This window comes from Lissotriton vulgaris, chromosome 4_1 (genome assembly GCF_964263255.1).
Source record: "Lissotriton vulgaris chromosome 4_1, aLisVul1.2, whole genome shotgun sequence".
NCBI lineage: Eukaryota > Metazoa > Chordata > Amphibia > Caudata > Salamandridae > Lissotriton > Lissotriton vulgaris.
The window spans coordinates 1092514949-1092535324 of NC_141691.1; the positions used below are offsets into that span (position 1 = coordinate 1092514949).

The following is a 20376-nucleotide window of genomic DNA, read 5'->3' on the forward strand; positions in this document are numbered from 1 at the left end:
GTTACCCTGGGAAATGGTGTCTGTGACTTTCGTATGTGCTTTGCACTTCATGATGGCAATGGATGCAGGTAAGTGTATTGCTTCTAACAGAGCTTGAATAAGAGGACCATGCTGTATCTTGGCGCCATGAGAAGTTAAAAAACCTCTTTCTTGCCAGAGGATACCGAAATCGTGAACGACTCCGAATGCATACTGTGAATCGGTGTATATGTTTACTTTCTTGTTCTTGGCTAGGATACAAGCTTGGGTCAGAGCAATGAGTTCTGCTGCTTGAGCAGACAGAGTGTCAATACGATGTGTTTCTATGACTTCAGTTTCAGTGGTCACTGCATAGGCGGCCACTAACTCTCCTGTACTTGTTCTCATACATGAACCATCCACGTAAAGTGTCAGGTCTGGATCGGGTAATGCAATATCTGTCAGGTCTTGTCTGGGCTTTGTTACAGTGTTGATGACTTCTACACAGTCATGTGGTGTCGGGTCAATCGTACTCGAGGGTAACAATGTAGCAGGGTTTAATGTATTGCATCGTCTTATTTCTATGTGTGGCTGAAACAATGTCAATTCGTAGCCTGTCAGTCTGGCTATCGTCAAGTGTTGAGTCTGGGTACGGTTCAAGAGAACTTCCACTGAGTGTGGAACTTGTACTGTCAGGGGATGTCCTAACACTATAGAATCGCTTTGTCTGATTGCTAAAGCTGTCGCTGCAACTGATTTAAGGCACGCAGGCAGAGCCTGGGCTACTGGATCCAATGTACTAGAAAAATAAGCACAAGGCTTATGGTGTCCTGCTTGATCTTGTGTGAGAACAGATAATGCTGTACCATCGCGTTCTGTGGCAAAAAGTGTAAAAGGTTTACTATAACATGGTGTCGCTAAAACAGGTGCTTGACATAAGGCTTTCTTTAACTCGTCAAAAGCTTGTGTATGTTCCTGAGTCCAAGGGAGGACAGTCGAAGTCGCTGCCTCCTGTGTTGTCAACTGTATGAGAGGTTTAGCTAGAAATGCATACTGGGGAATCCATTGTCTACAGTAAGAAGTGAGGCCAATAAAGGCCCGTACCTCCTTTTGTGTCTTGGGTTGTGGCAGATGTGCAATTAACTGGATTCTTTCTGGTGTCAGCTGTCTCCCCCATTTGGACAGCAAGTGCCCAAGATATACCACTTGCTGGGCACAGAATTGTAGCTTCGAAGGGGACACTTTATGCCCCTTTTCGGCCAAGAAATACAAAACAGTCAGTGACGCATGTTCGCAATCACGTTCGGTCCGTGCAGTTATCAACAAGTCATCTACGTATTGCAGCAAAGCAGTGTCAGCAGGCATGTGAATACTGTCTAGTTGTCGTTTCAGGGCGTGACTGTAAATACTGGGACTTTCCGTGAACCCTTGAGGTGCACGTGCAAATTTAAAACTTCGGCCATTTAATGAGAATCCGAACAAAAATTGGCTTTCCGGGTGAATGGGAACACTAAAGAAGGCGTTCTTAAGATCAATTACAGTAAAGAACGCAGCTTCGGAATCAATGGCAGTCAACAAAGAGGATATGTCTGGCACTACTGGGTACTGGGGAACGATGCATTTATTTAGCTCGCGAAGATCAATCACCAGTCTGTGGACTGGAGGTGCATTCGGGTCAGTTTGTTTAAGGATCGGGATGATTGGGGAATTACATACATTGGAGTCAGTTTCAATGACTACTCCTTGGGCAATCAATTCGTCAATGATTTTCAATAAGGCCACTACAGCCTCTGGGGGCAATTTGTATTGTCTGATTCTGGGCAGTACAACACCTTGCTTGAGTGTAACACGATAAGGTGTAATGTGCATGCAACCTACATCTGTCGGACCTTGTGCCCATAAATGTGCTGGTAAGTTTTGTAATCTTGGATCAAAATCACGTAACACATAGTGACCCTTAAAGTCACGTAAAAACAATCTCACTCCTTCCGGAGAACAACATATTACAGCTCCTAGTGCTTTCAACGTTTTAATACCAAGCAGGTTTTCAGGACATGCTTTCGTAAGTAACAGGTCAGTAGTTCGGGACAATGGACCAACTGCAAGGGGAACTGGCTTTGACACTTCATTAACAATAGGCTTTCCTGAAAAACCCAGGGAAACATTCTGTGAACCTGAGAGGGGTGCCCCTGGAACCTCGTCATGACTGATGGTAGTTCTACTTGCCCCTGTGTCAATCAAAAATTTTCTGTCTTTCCCTAATACCTGACTATGTACATAGGGACCATCTTGATCTACAGGAACCTCGATAAGAGGCAAGCCAACCTCCCTCTCTAGGCTGTTTCATGAGTACTGTTGATAATCGGGGTAATCTGACTGTGCATACTGGTACATTTGCTGTGTAACATGTTGCGTGGCAGCAATAGGTTGGGGTTGAGGCACAGCGACTGTTTGCTGTGTATTCTGTGGAGGTTGCACGTTCTGTGGAACATGCTGTGGAACGAGTTCTTGTCTAGGAGGACGCGGTCTCTCTTTCGTTTTACCTGTAGCAATATTGTGTTTCAAAACCAAACATTCATTAATATAGTGACCTGGCTGTTTGCAGTAATTGCAGTTCCCTTTAACAGGAGCCGCAGGATGACTAGTCTGTGTGGTACCCCTCTTCTGACCATCAGCCGGGACGGACTGGGCAACTAATACTTTCATTTTCGTATCTTTCATACGTCTCTGTTCATGATCATGTTCTTCTCTGATTCGGTTCTGGTGATACTGTAACATCTGTAACATTTGGGAAGGGGTATTCGCTTGCCAGGTACTCTCGACTTTTAATACTCTATTTTTAACTTGTGGTAAGGAATTCTCGACTAATTTAGTTACAAAAAGATGTGGATATGACTCGCTACTTGTTTTCAGGCCACTATTAATAATGAAACATTTCTCGAATCTGGAATAAAAATCACTAGTGTCTTCATCTTGTTTCTGTTTGCAGGCTGAGATTGCATCCCAATCTTCTTTTTTAGTTGCCAATAACCTCGGCAAGACCTGGACTAATAATCCTGGCAGTGCTTTAGCTTTATCCCCAAGACCTAAACCTGGGGTACGTCCCGTTTCTTCGTTTTCTAATTCAGTCCAATTAATCTTTTTATCTCCCACCTCCCATTCTTTCTCTTTGAGTTTCTCGTAAATACCTGCCGGTAACAATACCTTTAACATTTTCATAATATCGGGATATGTGTAATCTCCCATGAGTAACATGTCTTTTAATTCACGGTGAAACCCTGCTGGATCTTTATCATGACAGGGCACTATTTTCTTCATTTCCAACAATTCCATTTTACTTAAGGGCGTGTATACAAATACGCGTTGAAGCGCACCCCCTGGAGTCGTCTGTACGGGATGAACTTCTCGCAAGGGATTCTGTCTGTCTATGTGAAAAGGATGATTTACTGGAGGTGGAACGGGAACAAAATGTGGAGTCAAGAATGTTCTGTATTTATGACGTTGTTCGAGAATCACATTAATCAAATCGGTACCTAGGCCTCTCCATCCATTCAGGAGTAATTCATCCAATATATTGTATAGGGGACCTGGATCAGAATGCTGACTCTCATATAACATAATGATATGCTGGATCATGTATGTACCTGCTAAACGTTGTTCAGTTGGAGTAAGACTCAAAAATGTTTGCGCTAGTGAATCATCTTTATATACGCTGCTATTATCAGCCCACTGTACTGCAGACCATGCTAGTTCTTGTTCACGCATTGTACTAAGTTTGTTGTAACCTATTCTATCTTTTAGTATTTTATCAGTGGCTTGGAATAAATGTTCAAGTGAGCATTGCTCTGGTATCGGGGAAAGGAAACGTTTCTTGTTTTCCAGACGAATGGGTCTGTCAAAAGGTCTATTCAAAGAATACTGTTTAGGGAGATTCACTCTACCTACGTACGCTATCCTGTCTGCATCCTCTACTGGAGTCTCTATTTCTTCCTCCTCCGAGGATTCGGCTTCCTGTTCAGCCTTCTGTCTGTTATGTATTGCTACTATTTCTTTACGGATCTTTCTGGACATGGCATCTATACAAGTTTGTTTATCATGTTTACAATCTGCAATATTTTGACTCCATCTAGTCAGTACATCCATCTCTTCTTTAACAAAACCTGGCCGATCTTGTTCCCTTATCAAACCATTAATTAAGAATCTTAATATTAACCCCTGCGTCTCAGCTTTCTGATATGCCATGGCCTCACGAATACATTCTGGTCTCTCCCCAGTTCTAATAAAATGATATATTTTGTCTAGATGGTCCGGCATTTCTGGTAATGTCAACAAATAATCTGTAACACGTCGTAAACGTAACGAGGCTAACATCATGTCTCCTGTCTTGCCGGGTACTGGATCATATCTACAATCGGTAATATACTGTTTAAGCTTTTCATGTGGCATCGCTTTCGGAGTACGCTGGGTTGCTAATTCTCTGATTGTCATTCGGTGTAATTGTGGCGGGGTGTGAGGGCGGCCTCCTGAAGCAGAAGCGTGGGCATGACCTGACGTCATGGCGGGTGGAAAAGGTACATGTGATGGGGTTGGACTCTGGGTTGCATCTGTCGAAAAAGGATTGGTAGGACCAATAGTAGGGGTGCCAGTAGCAGCCGCAGCAGCAGAAGGGGAAGTGACAACAGGTGCGGGAAGTGAGTCTTGACGTGGAGGGGTCGTGGCTTGAACAGCCTGACCAGGCTGCTGTACATTATTAACGGGTGGCACGGGTACAGTATATGTTGGAGCTACATCATCTAAATAGGAGGAGAGGAAAATGTCTGCTGCGGTCTGTCTGTGACGAAGTTTAGTCGGGACCAATGGTGGTGGCAAGTTACGTGGTACTTCCGGGGTCGCCTTGGGTAGGCCCTTGGCAAGAACTGGATACAGTCCTGTAATAAGTGCATTTCTCTGTCTGTCTTGTTGTTCTATTCTGACTTGTTCTCCTTCTTCTAGTAACTCCTTTTCTCTAGCTTTTTCGGCTTCTTCTCTACTTCTTTCTGCCTTTCTGATTTCCTTTTCATTTCGTCTATGAGCTTCTTTACGCCATAATTCTATGGCATCTTTCTGGGATTGTCTAGCTTTCTTTTTCCACAACGCTTTTTCTACTCTCATGATGCAATCGGCATCCCATGTCCCTGAGACAGGCCATCTATACTTTTCTTCCAGACCCTTGGTGTAATCTGCCCATAAATCTAGATACAGTATGGCATCTAAGCCATGTTTATTGTACATAAAATGACCAGGAGTGTCCCTAGGCGGAACAGGAACTGCTTCTTCGAGTATCCCTTTCCTGGTTCCTATCTGACGTAATTTTGAGAACAGTGGCATGGTCGGATTACTTTAAACGTGGACACAGTAAACACAACAATGAATAGAAAAAAACAGTCATTCATACCACGACATTAAAACCACATGGAAACATTTTACCTGATGCATAGAAAAACATATAAACACTGAAATCTCGAGTTGCAATACTAGAATACTGAATCACTGAATTACAGACTTACTGGATAACTAGATTACTAGATGCACTGCTGAAACAGTACAGACCGGTCTCATAAAGAGACACGTCGGACCGTATTTACCTAAGTGAATACGTACGGACCAGGTCTGTGTACCCAGACCTGTCTTGACCGGGAACAAATTAATGAACCCGTCTAGATGCGTTCCCAACAACGGTACTCACCGGGAAGCAAGAACTGAAGGCCTCGGAAACTGGACTGGACTGGACTGCGTCAGGTGACGATTCTCCTACGCATGCGCTTCGGAACAGGTGGGCCTCCGGACACCTCGGACCTTGCTCTCTCGACTAGGGGCTCTGGTCGGGATCCTCCGCATTCCTCACCGCCTCGTCTGGACGCCGGACCGCAGTCTCCGTCTCCCTCGTGGGCCCGAGGGAAGATAGCAGGAAAACCCGCAAACGTGCACGGTTTCCGTCGGGGCTGTAGAAGGGGCAAAGGCCGCGTGACTTCACCGGCGAGTGGGGAAGTGGGGGTCCCTGTTCGGGCGCCAAATTATGTGGTAAATATATTTTACTGTATACTTTTTTCCATATAATTAATAAGACATAAGGATAGCTCAATCAAAATGAGAGGCAGAGTCCGTGGTATCTGAGTCATACGGGCTTTAATGGAATGCTTCGAAGCATGGGACATCGGGTTCCATCACTACTCAGGTTCAGGAAGGGACATTCAACATTTTATTAACAGTGTACAATATATATAGTATAACAGTATAATGGTGATGGATACAGTAGGCGTAACAGGTGAAAAAAAAAGATAAGAACACATGTGCGTAACAGGAGGCGTGTAAGAAGGCGTACACATGGGCGTACACTTGGCATGTCAGAAAATCGTCACAAGAAACGTCACATGTGGGTGGATGCTTAGTGAAAGTTGCAGAGTCAGCGGAAACCTATGAGCTGTATGCGCGCGCAGCTGAGCATGACGTGTAACTAGGGAGAGCTGGGGGCTTTGACTCTTGCACGAGTAGAGGAGACGGGTGTCTGAGGTGTCAGAACGACCTGTACCTATAGCATATCTGATATCGTATGTTTTGAGGATGTAGTGTCTGGAGTAAAAGGTCTCTCGGGCAGAGGCTGTTCATCACTGAATGCTAGTGCGTGCATATGAATCTTCATGTAGAGTGCGGGGGCCATGGGCCTACCATGGTAACGGGAGCAGTAAATTACTTGCATGGAGACAGGAAGGCAGGGCCCTTTGCTCTGCAGCTGGGGCATGTTTACCTCTTTCACTAGACTGGAATGTGTTTTCGAGGAGGCTGAGCAGATAACTTGTAGGTAAAACATTGTCTTGGCAAGCGGACCAGGCCGAGCCGGGCACCGCTCGTCTGAGGCAGGAAGTAAGGCAGAGGTCAGGGATGCATACCTAAACGGCAGCTTTCAGAGGCAGAAAAGTACTTGGAGCCTCGTTTAAGGATCTGACTCGACTAGGCCAGAAAACGTGAAGAAAACGTGAAAGTGCTCCATGTAAAGACGTTCTCACCATAGGCCTAGAAGCCTAATTAACGGGGTTTTCATGCATGACTGGATAGCTGACATGTTAACGTTGGACGCAAATGTATTTGCGTCTTTCTAGCATGAACAGGGAAGAAGTTACACGACATATAAGGAACAAGGGTGCATGGATAGGGTGCGAGTGAGGGGACACACTGGTACCTGAAAATTTCTATTACCTCACAACGCTTAAGGGACTCTAAGGCTATGGCTAGGTCCTTGGGCCTTGCAGCTACTTCTCGCCCTGTGCAGTCTGCCTTTCGCCCTTTTCGTGGCTACAGGAGGGGTGACCCACTACGTTCCACCCAGTGCCACAGGCCCGCACAAGCCACCCAGCCTCTGCATGGCAAGGAGACGTGGGACCCAGCATTGTGGGTCAGGGGGCCAGAGGGTGGGTCAGTCCACCTACCCCCCCCTGCAGCCACCTCCAAACCTTCCTAGTCTGACTTTTCAGGGCCACCAGTTGCCAGTGGACAGCTGGATACGCTATCACCTCCCCCACTGGCACAACATCACGTCGGACAGGTGGGTTTTGCAGATAGTCCGAAGGGGCTACTTCCTCCCCTTCGAGACCTTCTTCATCAGGAAGTTACGGCTCTCTTGGCCAAGGGAGCTATCGAGCGAGTCCCTGTGCCAGAGTCGATCGTGGCTGTTACGCCCACTACTTTCTGATACCCAAGAAGGACAAAGGCTTGCGTCCGATCTTAGATCTCAGGGACGTCAACCTCTTCCTCTCGAAGGAGAAGTTCAAAATGTTGACATTGGCTCAGGTCCTGTCTGCCCTCGACCCTCGACCCTGGAGACTGGATGGTAGCATTGGACTTGCAGGATGCTTATTTTCACATCCCTGTCTTGCCTACCCACCGGCACTACCTGTGGTTCACAGTAGGCCATGAGCATTTTCAGTTTTCCGTGCTCCCCTTTGGCCTTACCAGCGCCCCTCGGGTGTTCACAAAAGTGATGTCGGTGGTCGCAGGTCATCTGCGCAGATCAGGAGTTCCAGTCTTCCTCTATCTCGACAACTGGCTGTTGAAGGTAGGCTCGCGCCAGGATATCATCTCCCACCTCCAGACTACGGCACACCTCCTGCATTTGCTGGGATTGACTCTCATCCTCCCGAAGTTGCACCTGAGTCCCTCTCAGAAACTCCTTCTCATCGGAGAAGTTCTGGGCATGGCGTAGTTTCGGGCCTATCCTTTCAAACAGAAAGTCCGGGATATTCAGCCTATGATACCAATGTTTCAGTCTCTATCCCGGATTTCGGTGAGAATGACACTAGGTCTCATCGCCTCCTGCATCCTGCTGGTGGATCATGCCAGGTGGCTTATTCGGGCTCTGCAGTGGGACCTGAAGTTCCAGTGGGCGCAGCATAAGGGGAATCTTTCTGACTGCGTCCAGATCTCAGAGGGCACTGCACACCAATTGCAGTGATGGCTAACTGACCAGAATTGAATCAACAGCAGATCCTTCTCCCTTCCTCAACCAGAGTCCACAGTGGTGACAGATGCGCACTCCTGGGATGAGGCGGCCACATGGGAGAGGCAGAGATCGGAGTCCTCTGGTGTCCGGTAGAGTCCGAGCTCCACATCACCTTTCTGGAGCTTCGGGCGATCGGTCTTGCACTGAAGGCATTCCTTTCTTTTGTCAGACGCAGAGTAGTGCAGGTGTTCACAGACAACACCACCGCCATGTGGTACTTCAACAAACAGGGCGGGTGGGGTCGTGGACCCTATGTCAGGAGGCTCTTCGCCTCTTTACATGGCTAGAACATCGACCCATGTCCCCGGTGGTTTAACCCCTGGCAGATTCTCTGAACGCCAGGGCGGACAAACTCAGCCGCTGGTGCATGATGGATCACAAATGGCGTCTTCACTCAGAGGTGGTGCAAGGTCTCATCTGAAAGAAACACGTTAGTTAGATTTATTACCTTAGAATAACCCCCAGGCATCAGACTGGATCCGGAAAATTTTGCATAGCATTACCCTTGCGCATCGGTAGGCGTCGTCTGCGGCTCCGCATCCGTCGTCGGCGTCGTTGGCGCCGGGATGACGTCGTCGGAGTACTTAGACGCCGCCCACGCGCACTGACGTCAGTTCTTCTTTTTTCCACGCCAGCAAATGCAGGTCCGTAGAAAGCAGTACCTTAGTCACTTTTTGACTAAACTTTTTGATCATTTTTGATCTCTTCTCTAGTCTTCACGACTCTCGGTGCCGGTAGGGCTGCCCGGGTTCAAGCCCTGTACCAACTGCAACCGACTGATGTCGGTTACCGATCCCCACCGCCGGTGCCTGTATTGCCTTGGGGCCGACCAGGACGACCGGTCGTGCCCCGACTGCCAGGCCTTGACGTCGAAGGCTAGACGGTAGCGGTCCCGTAAGCGCCTCGAGCTCCGGCAGTCGGCCCCGCGCCGCTCAAGGTCCCGGTCCAGGAGGGGGTCAAGGGACCGGTCGCGGGGCCACAGTCATCGAAGCTCGACGAGTCTACACCATTCGTCGGGCTCCAAGTCCTCAGGGTGCTTAGGCCCTGGTGCCGTCGGCGACTTCAGTCCCGACGCTGCAGGCTCCCGCTGGATCCGGTTCCGGATCCGGGCCGCCGCTGGTCCACCTCACGACCCCGCCGGCGTCGACCCCCAGGGTGTCACCCCCGGCGCCGTCCCCGCACGGCGCGGCCCCTGATCCCTCCCTCGGTTCGGATCCGGCGTCGACCGACGCCGCATTCGACGCCGGCTGAAGAGCATTTCTTCTTTGATCCGGCTCCATCCTTTGACCCTGAATTTCAGTAGATGGAGGACGAGGGGGATTGGGAGGGGTCTGAGGACCCTCTGACACGTGAGTGTCAGTCCTTTCAGGACTGGACAGAGGAGCTAGGGGAGACCAGTGGTCTTGGTACCTCCCCTGACACTGGCTTTGTCTCCCCTCCTACCGTGGCTACGGAGGAGGGGGCTGCTTATAGTGTGGTGCTGACGCGGGCAGCCAAGGCCTTGGCGCTTACGCTCCCCGTCGCTGCTGTGAGGTCTAACATCCTCACTGAGGTGCTTAAACTGCAGACAGGCTCTCCGGAGCCTCGGCGGCCGTTTAATGAGGCTCTCATGGACGTCCTGTTGGGCACCTGGTCCAGGCCCGCTACAGACCCTCCTGTAGATAGGAACGTCACCAGGCGCCACCGCCCAGCTCCGGGCGACCCTAGCTTCCTGTCCACCCACCCCACCCCGAGAGCCTGGCTATCCAGGCCTCTACTTCCCAATCCGCGTTCCCGACTGCACCCCCAGATCAGGAATCCAAAAGGTATGAACAGTTTGGTAAGAAACTGTTCTCATCCCTCAGCTGTGGGTTGCGGTCAGTCAACACCGCTTGCCTTTTGGGCCGTTATACCCACTCTCTGTGGGATACGGTTGCGGCCGTGTTGCCAGAGTGCCCGGAGGAGGCCCGGGCGAAGCTCGCTCAAGCCCTCGCGGAGGGACAAGACGTAGCTTGGTATTCCATACGATGTGGGCTGGATACCACGGACTCGCTGGGCAGGGCGATGTCAACGACGGTGGCGGTTCGCCGCCACGCCTGGCTGAGGTCTGCCAACTTCTCGACCGATGTCCAGAACCCCTGATGGACATGTTGTTTGATGGCAGCCACCTCTTTGGTGGCAAGGCAGATCATGCGCTTGAACGCTTCAAGGACTCCAGGGTTACGGCCAAGCACTTGGGCCTCTAGGGCCAGCGTCAGCAGCAGTCTGCCTTTCGCGGCCAAGGAAGGGGCGCCCCTTCACGTCCTGCCAGCCATGGGCCGCAGCATAACATCCAGCGCGGCGGCTGACGTGGTAATGGCCGTGTTGGTGCCAGGGGACAACGGCGCGGCCAGTCCACATCCACCCCCGCAGCATCCGCCTCGAAGCCCTCCTAGTCCGAGCTTTCAGGCCCATTTAACGCCAGTGGGGGACAGGGTCCGCCATCACCTCCTTCACTGGCGCACCATCACTGCGGACAGGTGGGTGCTGCAATCAATCAATCAATCAGTGACACTTATAAAGCGCGCTACATACCCGTAGGGTCTCAAGGCGCTGGGGGGGGGGGGGGGGGGGGGGAGCCGCTACTGCTCGAACAGCCAGGTCTTCAGCTTCTTCCTGAAGGAGAGGTGGTCTTGGGTCAGGCGCAGGTCGGGAGGGAGGGAGTTCCAGGTCTTGGCGGCCAGGTAGGAGAAGGACCTTCCTCCTGTAGTCGCTCTTCGGATGCGGGGGACGGCGGCGAGGGCGTGGTTGGCTGATCGGAGGTGGCGTTTGGGAGCGTAGAAGTTGACTCGGCTGTTGAGGTAGCTCGGGCCTTGGTCGTGTAGGGCTTTGTGTGCGTGGGTGAGGAGGCGGAAGGTGATTCTTTTGTTGACGGGGAGCCAGTGAAGGTCTCTCAGATGTCCGGAGATGTGGCTGGTTCGTGGGATGTCGAGGATGAGTCTGGCTGAGGCGTTCTGGATCCGCTGGAGTCTCTTCTGGAGCTTGGCGGTGGTACCGGCGTAGAGGGCGTTGCCGTAGTCCAGTCGGCTGGTGACGAGGGCCTGGGTGACGGTCTTCCTGGTCTCGGTGGGGATCCACCAGAAGATCTTCCGTAGCATGCGTAGGATGTTGAAGCATGCCGAGGAGACGTTGTTGACTTGCCTGGTCATGGAGAGGGAGGAGTCCAGGGTGAAGCCCAGGTTTCGTGCATGGTCTGTCGGTTTGGGTGCGGTGCCCAGGGCGGGAGGCCACCAGGAGTCGTCCCAGGCAGAGGGAGAGGAGTCCAGGATGAGGACCTCCGTCTTGTCCGAGTTCAGTTTCAGGCGGCTGGTCGTCATCCACTCGGCTACCTCTTTCATCCCTGCTGCAAATCGTCCGAAGGGGCTACTCCCTCCCCTTCGAGGCGACCCCTCCAGCCATGCCACAGCAGTACCACCACGTGTCGAGGGAGCACTTGCAACTTCTGCAAGAGGAAGTGTCGGCCCTCTTGGCCAAGGGGGCCATCGATCGCGTTCCTGGGCCAGAAGTAGGGTGTGGTTGCTATTCCCACTACTTTCTGGTTCCCAAGAAGGACAAAGGAGGCATACGCCCTATCTTGGACCTACGGAACTTCAACGGCTTCCTCCGGAAGGTGAAGTTCAAGATGCTGACTCTGGCTCAGGTGTTAGCTGCCCTGGGACCAAGAGACTGGATGGTAGCGCTGGACTTGCACAACGCGAATTTCCACATCCCCGTCCTGCCGGCCCACCGGCGTTACCTGTGGTTCATGGTAGGCCACGAGCACTTCCAGTTCACCGTGCTCCCCTTTGGCCTTACCAGCGCCCCACTGGTGTTCACGAAAGTGATGGCGGTGGTCGCAGCTCATCTGCACAGGTTAGGGTTGTCAGTCTTCCCCTACCTCGACGACTGGTTGTTGAAGGCGGGCTCACCCCAGACAGTCGTCAGCCAACTTCAGACGACGGCCGACCTGCACTTGCTGGGGTTTTCCATCAATGTGCCGAAGTCAACCTGTGTCCCTCTCAAAGGCTCCTCTTCATCGGAGCTGTTCTGGATTCAGCGCAGTTTCGGGTTTATCCTCCCGAACAGCGGGTTTGGGATATTCAGGCTCTGATTCCGATCTTTCGGCCTTTATCCCGGGTCTCGGTCAGGTTGACGCTGCGGGTTCTGGGGCTGATGGCCTCCTGCATCCTTCTGGTGCGGATGCGGGCTCTGCAGTGGGACCTAAAGTTTCTTCGGGCCCAGCATCAGGGCAACCTGTCCGACCATATCCTGATCTCGGAGGGCACAGCGAGACAGTTGCAGTGGTGGCTCACGGACCGCGATTGGGTCAGCGGCAGATCTCTCTCCCTACCCCAACCGGAGCACGTAGTTGTGACGGATGCGTCCCTCCTGGGTTGGGGGGCCACATGGGAGAGGTGGAGATCAGAGGCCTCTGGTCTCCGGCGGAGTCCCGGCTCCACATCAACCTTCTGGAGCTGCGGGCGATCCGGCTTGCACTGAAGGCATTCCATCCCTCTGTCTGGGGAAGTGTAGTGCAGGTGTTCACGGACAACACCACCGCCATGTGGTACTGCAACAAACAGGGCGGGGTGGGGTCGTGGACCCTTTGCCAGGAGGCTTTGCGCCTCTGGCGATGGCTGGAACACCAGGGCGCCACCCTGGTGGTTCAACACCTGGCAGGTTCCTTGAATGCCAGGGCGGACGAACTCAGCCGTCGGTGCATGATGGATCACGAATGGCGTCTGAACTCGGACGTGGCGCAAGGCTCTTTCGGCAGTGGGGAGAGCCTTGGTTAGATCTATTCGCCACCGAAAAGAACGCGCAATGTCATCAGTTCTGCGCGTTGGAATTTCCAAGTCGCCACTCGCTCAGAGACGCTTTTCGTCGCGAGTGGAGTTGCGGTCTGTTGTACGCCTTTCCGCCTATGCCACTTCTGCCCAGAGTGCTGAAGAAGATCAGGCGCGACCGGGCCCAAGTCATCCTTGTGGCTCCAGACTGGGCACAAAGGTACTGGTATCCCGAGCTACTCAGCATGTCAGTCGATCCCCTGATTCGTCTGCCTCTTCAGGAGGACCTTCTGTCGCAGCAGCAGGGGACGGTCCTCCACCCGAACCTGTCCAGCCTCCACCTCCATGCGTGGAGATTGAGCGGCGGCAGTTGAGGCCATTTGACTTGCCTCCTGAAGTCTGTGATGTCATTCTGGCAGCCAGGCGTCCCTCCACAAAAACGGTATATGCCTGCAGGTGGAACAAATTTGTGGCATTGTGCACAGCAAAGGCTGTGGATCCCCTTTCTGCACCTCTTTCAGAGGTTCTCCTCGTTCTTCTTTCTCTTGCCCAGCAGGGCTCTGCTCTGGGCACTATCAAGGGCTACCTCTCTGCCATTTCTGCCTTCTTACGGCTTCCTGATCAGCCTTCTCTTTTCAAGTCCCCAGTTGTCAATAGATTCTTGAAGGGCATCACTCACATGTTTCCTCCTGTTCCTTTCGTGATGCCTCAGTGGGACTTGAATCTGGTTCTGACCTTTTTGATGTGCGCTCCTTTCGAGCCACTTCACAATTGCCCTCTTTGTCTTCTAACTCTTAAGACTGCATTCCAGGTTGCCATCACCTCTGCCAGGAGAGTGAGTGGGCTCCAGGCTCTTTCTTCTAACCCCCCATTCCTTTCTGTCCATCCGGATAAGGCTGTTTTAAGAACGCGTCCCTCTTTCCTGCCCAAGGTAGTCACAGCCTTCCACATCGGGCAGTCTGTCACCTTGCCCACCTTCTTTCCGCCTCCGCAACGCTCGAAAGAGGAAGAGAGGCTCCATCGTCTGGACCTAAAACGTGCGCTCTCTTTCTATCTGGACCGCACACGCCAGTTCCTGGTGGATGACCAGCTCTTTGTTGGTTACGTGGGCACGAAGAAATGACGGGCGGTGCACAAACGAACCATCTCTCAATGGGTCATCTTGTGCATCAAGGTTTGCTACTCCTTGGCTAAGAAGGAGCCTCCTGTGGGGCTGCGTGCCCATTCCACTCGTGCCACGGTGGCTACTACTGCCCTGGGTCGGGGAGTCCCCCTGCAGGACATCTGTCAGGCAGCTACGTGGGCCTCGCTGCACACGTTTGCTAGACACTACTGCCTGGACAGCCAAGTCCGGAGAGATGGCTTCTTTGGCCGTTCCGTTCTCCAGGACTTTCTGGTGTGATTTTTGTTCGCAGACCCACCACTGGGGTTGGTATTGCTGGGGTATCTATTCTAAGGTAAGAAATCTAACTAACTTGTTTCTTTCAGATGAATAAGTTACTTACCATCGGTAACGATATATCTGTAAGAAACATTAGTTAGTTAGATTCCTTACCGCCCCACCCATCCTCCCCGTTCTTCGAACCGATATCTGGGGTTAAGGTCATCCCTTTCTGGGCCCTAGTTTCATGGCACCAGTGTCGGTTTTTATCATGGCTCTGCGTTTCTGGTGCGGAAAAGCTGTGTATAAGAACTGAAGTCCGCGCGCGAGGGCGGCGTCTAAGTACTCCGACGACGTCAATCCACCGCCAACGATGACGGACGCGGAGCCGCTGATGGCGCCTACCGCAAGGGTACTGCTTCGCAAAATTTTCCGGATCCAGTCTGACGCCTGGGGGCTATTCTAAGGTAAGGAATCGAACTAACTGTTTCTTACAGATATATCGTTACCGAAGGTATGTAACTTGTTCTTTTAGCAGTGAGGAGAGCCTTGGTTAGATCTCTTCGCCACAGAAGAGAACGCGTAATGTCAGCAGTTCTGCGCACTGGAATTTCCAAGGCGGCACTCACTTGGCGACGCTTTTCATCACAAGTGGAATTGCCGTCTTCTATACGCCTTTCCGCCTATACCACTTTTGCCCAGAGTGCTGAAGAAGATCAAGCACGACTGGGCCCAAGTCATTCTGATGGCCCAGGTTGGGCATGAAGAGTCTGGTATTCCAAGCTCTTGAACATGGTCATCAATCCTCCGATCAGACTGCCTCTTCCGGAGAATCTCTTGTCGCAGAAGCAGGTGACGGTCCTCCACCCAAACCTGTCCAGTCTTCACCTCCTTGCGTGGAGATTAAGCAGCGATAATTGACAGCTTTCGACCTTCCTCCCCAAGTCTGTAATGTTATCTTTGCAGCCAAGTGTCCTTCCACTAAATCGGTATACATATGCAGATGGAACAAGTTTGTGGCATGGGCACAGCAAAGGCTGTGGATCCTCTTTCTGCTTGTACTTACTTTCTTTGGCCCAGCAGGGATCTGCTCTGGGCACTCCTAAAGGCTATCTTGCTGCTATCTCTGCTTTTCTTCAGCTGCCAATTCTCCTATTGTAAATAGATTCTTTAAGGGCATTACTCAACTTTTTCCTCCATCTTCTTTCATAAGGCCCCAGTGGGATTTAAACCTTTGAGCCTCTTAATAACTGTCCTCTCAGGGTCCTTACTGTCAAAACTGCCTTCCTTGTGGCCATCACTTCTGCTAGCAGGGTGAGTGAGCTTCAAGCTCTGTCCCACAAGCCCTCTTTCTTCTCTGTGCATCCGGACAAAGTGGTTCTTGGAACGATGCCTTCATTTCTTCCTAAAGTGGTAACACCATTTCATGTAGGACAATCTATCACTTTGCCCACTTTTTCTCAACTCCACACCCTTCCAAGGAGGAGGAGAGGCTCCACCGTCTGGACCCTAAACTGTCATTCTTTCTTGACCGCACCAAAGATTTCCGTTTGGATGATCAACTCTTTATTGGATATGTAGGTGCCAAGAAAGGTCCGGCTGTTCAAAAACGTACCATCTCCTTTTTCCCTGTAGACGCAGCCATGGCTCGAGGACCCAAGAAGCATTTGAAGCGTGTGGCCGCTCCTAAGCACTGGATGCTTGATAAACTGACGGGTGTTTTTGCTCCCCGTCCGTCAACTGGTCCCCACAAATTAAGGGAGTGCCTGCCCTTGATTATCTTTCTCAGGAACCGACTGAAGTATGCCTTAACTGGAGATGAAGTCAAAAAGATTTGCATGCAGCGGTTCATCCGGATTGACGGCAAGGTCCGCACTGACATCACTTACCCAGCTGGGTTTATGGATGTCATTAGTTTAGAGAAGACTGGAGAGCACTTCCGTCTAGTATATGACACCAAGGGGCGTTTCGCAGTTCACCGTATTACAGCTGAGGAAGCTAAGTACAAACTGTGCAAGGTGAGGAAGATCTTTGTTGGGACCAAGGGAATCCCCCACTTGGTAACTCACGATGCCCGCACCATCCGCTACCCTGACCCTCTCATCAAGGTGAATGACACTGTGCAGATTGATCTGGAAACTGGCAATGTCACAGACTTCATCAAGTTTGACACAGGTAACCTGTGTATGGTGATTGGTGGTGCTAACTTGGGGCGAATTGGCATAATCACTAACCGAGAGAGGCATCCTGGCTCATTCGATGTTGTTCACGTGAAGGATACTAATGGCAATACCTTTGCCACCAGACTTTCAAACATTTTTGTGATTGGCAAGGGTAACAAGCCCTGGATCTCCCTCCCCCATGGCAAGGGCATCCGTCTTACCATCGCTGAGGAAAGAGACAAGAGACTCCAAGCTAAGCAGACTAGCGGCTGAGCTGGATGGGAACTCTGGAGGAAAACATGTTTGCAGTTGTGGAATAAAATCTTTAACAGTAAAAACGTACCATCTCTCAATGGGTTGTCCTTTGCATAAAGATCTGCTATGCCTTAGAAAAGAAGGATCCTCCAGCGGGGCTGCCTGCTCATTCCAATAGGACTATGGCAGCAACCACTGCATTGGCACGTGGAGTCCCACTCCTTGATATCTGTCAGGCGGCAACATGGGCCTCTTTGCACATGCTCAGAAGACATTACTGCCTGGACATTCAAGTTCGAAGGCACTGCTATTTTGTCCGTTTGGTCCCCTGGGACCTTGGTTCCCAGACCCTCTTCCGTGGTTGGTATTGCTGGGCTATCTATTCTAAGCTAAGGAATCTGCAAATAATAGTCTCTTTCAGATGAACAAGTTACTTACTTTCAGTAACGTATCTGTTAGAGACATAGGTTGGTTGTAGGTTCCTTACCGCCCTACCCATCCTCCCCACTCTGCGAACTGACTTCCAGGTTTAGGGACTCCATTACAGGGCCCTGGTTGTGACCACCAGTGGTCATTGTCTTTCATGACTCTGCGCTTCTGACGTGGAAAGTCATGTCAGAATTGATCCAAGTAGGCACCACAACGTCATCCCGACAACCATGATGCCTATGATAGACGCGTAGTCGACTGGCGCCACCTACTGACGCGCAGAGGTACTTTTAAGAAAAATCTCCGGATCCAATCTGACACCTGGGGGGAGTTCTAAGGTAAGGAATCTACAACTCACCTATGTCTCTTACAGATACATGGATACCGAAGGTAAGTGACTTGTTCTTCGCCCCCTTTTAGCTCCTCTGTTTTTTTTAATTAAAAGTGAGACCTGCCTTACTTTACTTGCAACTTCTGGATTCGCCAAAAACCTGTTGCTGTTTATGCCGGTTTTTGGCAGGGTGTATTTTGCTACATGAGACAGTGAGCTATTTCATAAATGTACTGTTATGTAAATTGGTTAAAATTCGATTAAATTAATGGTTTTAGGCAGCTCCTATTATTCCCTACTTACATAGCGAACACTTATATGGAGGTTTTTGTTTTTTAGGTTTTATTAGGATGAGCCCTGGCGCCCTTTTATACAGTATTTTGAAAGTTTTTTTTGCTGTATGTATGTATTTTTGGCAATGCACTTTTATCTTTTCAAAGTTTGCACTTAAACAATTTGTCGTATTGTAATTTAGATATGCCTGCGCGTAAATTAAGATACAAGATGTTTTATTGTTTAATGTGCTTTTATGGCCAAGTTAGGCCGAATAAAGAATTGATTGATTGATTGATTTGCATGTGCTGCACTCTGCTTGCAAACCGTTTCTAGGAAGCACACTTTGGCAGACCTTTCTGTCTTGTTGCCTGTTCTCTTGTAAAACATGTTAAGTTGTTTCTTTAGAACTTTTGAGCCTCACGTAGTTCAGTCAATGCTGCTGTATTGTTGTTATTATTTGTATAGTGTACACTAAAGGTACTGGTATTCAAGGGACAGCTGCTTTCTATGTATTATTTTTGGGCGTTCTAGAACGGCATTGCTCAGATGTAATAATTAAATATATAATACATGTAATATGCAATATGTTTTGTTATTTTGTTAAAACATATTGCTCAAATAAAAATATGTGAGTAACCGATGTCTATTTTTTTTTATCTTTAAGGCTTTACCCTGTGGATAAAAGCAGAATCAACGAATTTGGCGAGTCATATGAAGAAAAATCTAAAAGAAAACCCCACCTAGATTAAAGCCTACTGTGAAAAATTTCTCTTTGGACTTCTTGGCTATATGTATTGAAGAAAGCTTGTAATCGATAATTGAGGAAAACAGTTATCGAGTAATAGAGTATTTGTGAAAGCTGCAGGTAGCCTTCAAGGATTATCATCCTGTGCATTGCCAAATTCTTAAAATGCGCTAAACCAGGTTTTCAAAGGAAGAAAAGAACATTCCCCATAACATACAACCCTCATTTTGTATCTTTTTTAAAATGACCAACAGATATTATGCATCTTGTGTAAGTACAGTGATGTTAAAGCATGTCACTGAAAGCAACAACAACAAAAATGTTGCAGTAAACTTTAACCACAATTACTTGGAGCTGTTAATATTTTTTTTATTTAGTGTCCAATTAAATTTGATGGGAGTGGGGGGGAATACGGCATTAAAAATTATGTTATCATGCTTTGAAAAATCTGAACAAACGCTGTTTTAAGGGAACACTTTTGCTGGTCTGTTTGTATTGAGTTTGTCAGATTGGTAATTGCGTGTGAGCACTACCGGCACCATGGGTTGCGTTTAGTTTTAACTTTTTAGTGTGTTGTGCTATGAAATGTCGGTGTTCTGACGAAGGCAAAACTTGGAACCATAATTCTTGCTACCCAACTCTCGCTCTTGGAGTTGGCTATGCCTTTGTCTTCTAGTCCTGCATAATAAGTAGGCGGGGCTGGGTCACATTTAATCAGCGCAATCATTGAGCCTGGTTTGTAATGTTCCAACCCATACTGATGTTTCCCCCGTGTTAGTCGACAATGAAAATAGCACAGTGAATGGGATACAGCATAACTTTTACGGAGAATCATTTTCGGCTTTGTAACAGCAAAGTGACCCGACTTAGGGTGCAAATGCGACAGCTTCTAAGATTCATCTTATGTTTGTTTGCAGAGAATGCCTCAAGCAGATGAGTTAATTGTTAACATTAAATGTTTCAACATACAGCTGTATGGGTAAAGCCTTAAAATCTTTGCTGAAAGTGAAATTTTAAACTTATGCATGCATTGTCGAATTTATTAAATTACATCAAAATCAACTCAAAGAAATGATTATTCGGATTTTTTGAAACTCATAAAAAGCTATGAAAATATACATACCTTTCACATGTTAAAATTCAATAAAAACTTCAATTCACAAACAAATGACACAGGTTATGCAGTCTGATTAAGGTCAAATGGTATTCTATAGTGCCATCAAGTCATGCATGTGCATAAATAGCATAGATACAATTAATGCAAATTCTCGATTCTGTCAAGTTATACAATATCATATCAATACCAGATTTTTAAAGGTAAAGTAAAAAAAGTATGTTAAAAGATGTTAAACTAATAAAAGCTAACGGGCATTGAGGTTACAAATGTACAGATATGCATATGACAATAAAAACCCAGAACCTGTCTTGGCTGCATTAGTCTCTTTCGGTAAACAATGTTTACCGCAAATCTTTTTCCCGCAGGGAATCACAACGCGGTCGTTATAACAACCGCGTTCTGATT

The 20376-nt window shown here is 49.2% G+C and overlaps 2 protein-coding genes across 5 annotated transcripts in view; both read left to right on the top strand.

The window, feature by feature from the left end:
- The window catches only part of CLPTM1L (CLPTM1 like), a 2174700-nt gene extending 2154678 nt beyond the window's left edge, over positions 1-20022 (top strand). For 3 of the 4 annotated variants that reach the window (XM_086965311.1, XM_086965310.1, XM_086965313.1), the window contains one exon: positions 18774-20022. In XM_086965311.1, the coding sequence (XP_086821437.1) occupies positions 18774-18858 (85 nt within the window). In that variant the 3' untranslated portion in view covers positions 18859-20022. The remainder of the gene's footprint in view (positions 1-18773) is intronic. The other variant, XM_086965312.1, reaches the window with a different exon arrangement.
- LOC147722908 (small ribosomal subunit protein eS4-like) lies at positions 16281-17156 on the top strand. Its single transcript, XM_086965308.1, has one exon. The coding sequence runs from the start codon at positions 16300-16302 to the stop codon at positions 17089-17091; it is 792 nt and encodes a 263-aa protein (XP_086821434.1). The 5' UTR covers positions 16281-16299; the 3' UTR covers positions 17092-17156.
- Positions 20023-20376: the final 354 nt, after the last annotated feature.

Excerpts from the sequence above, each read along its gene's own strand:
- LOC147722908 (XM_086965308.1), top strand. The coding sequence starts at position 16,300 with ATGGCTCGAGGACCCAAGAAGCATTTGAAGCGTGTGGCCGCTCCTAAG.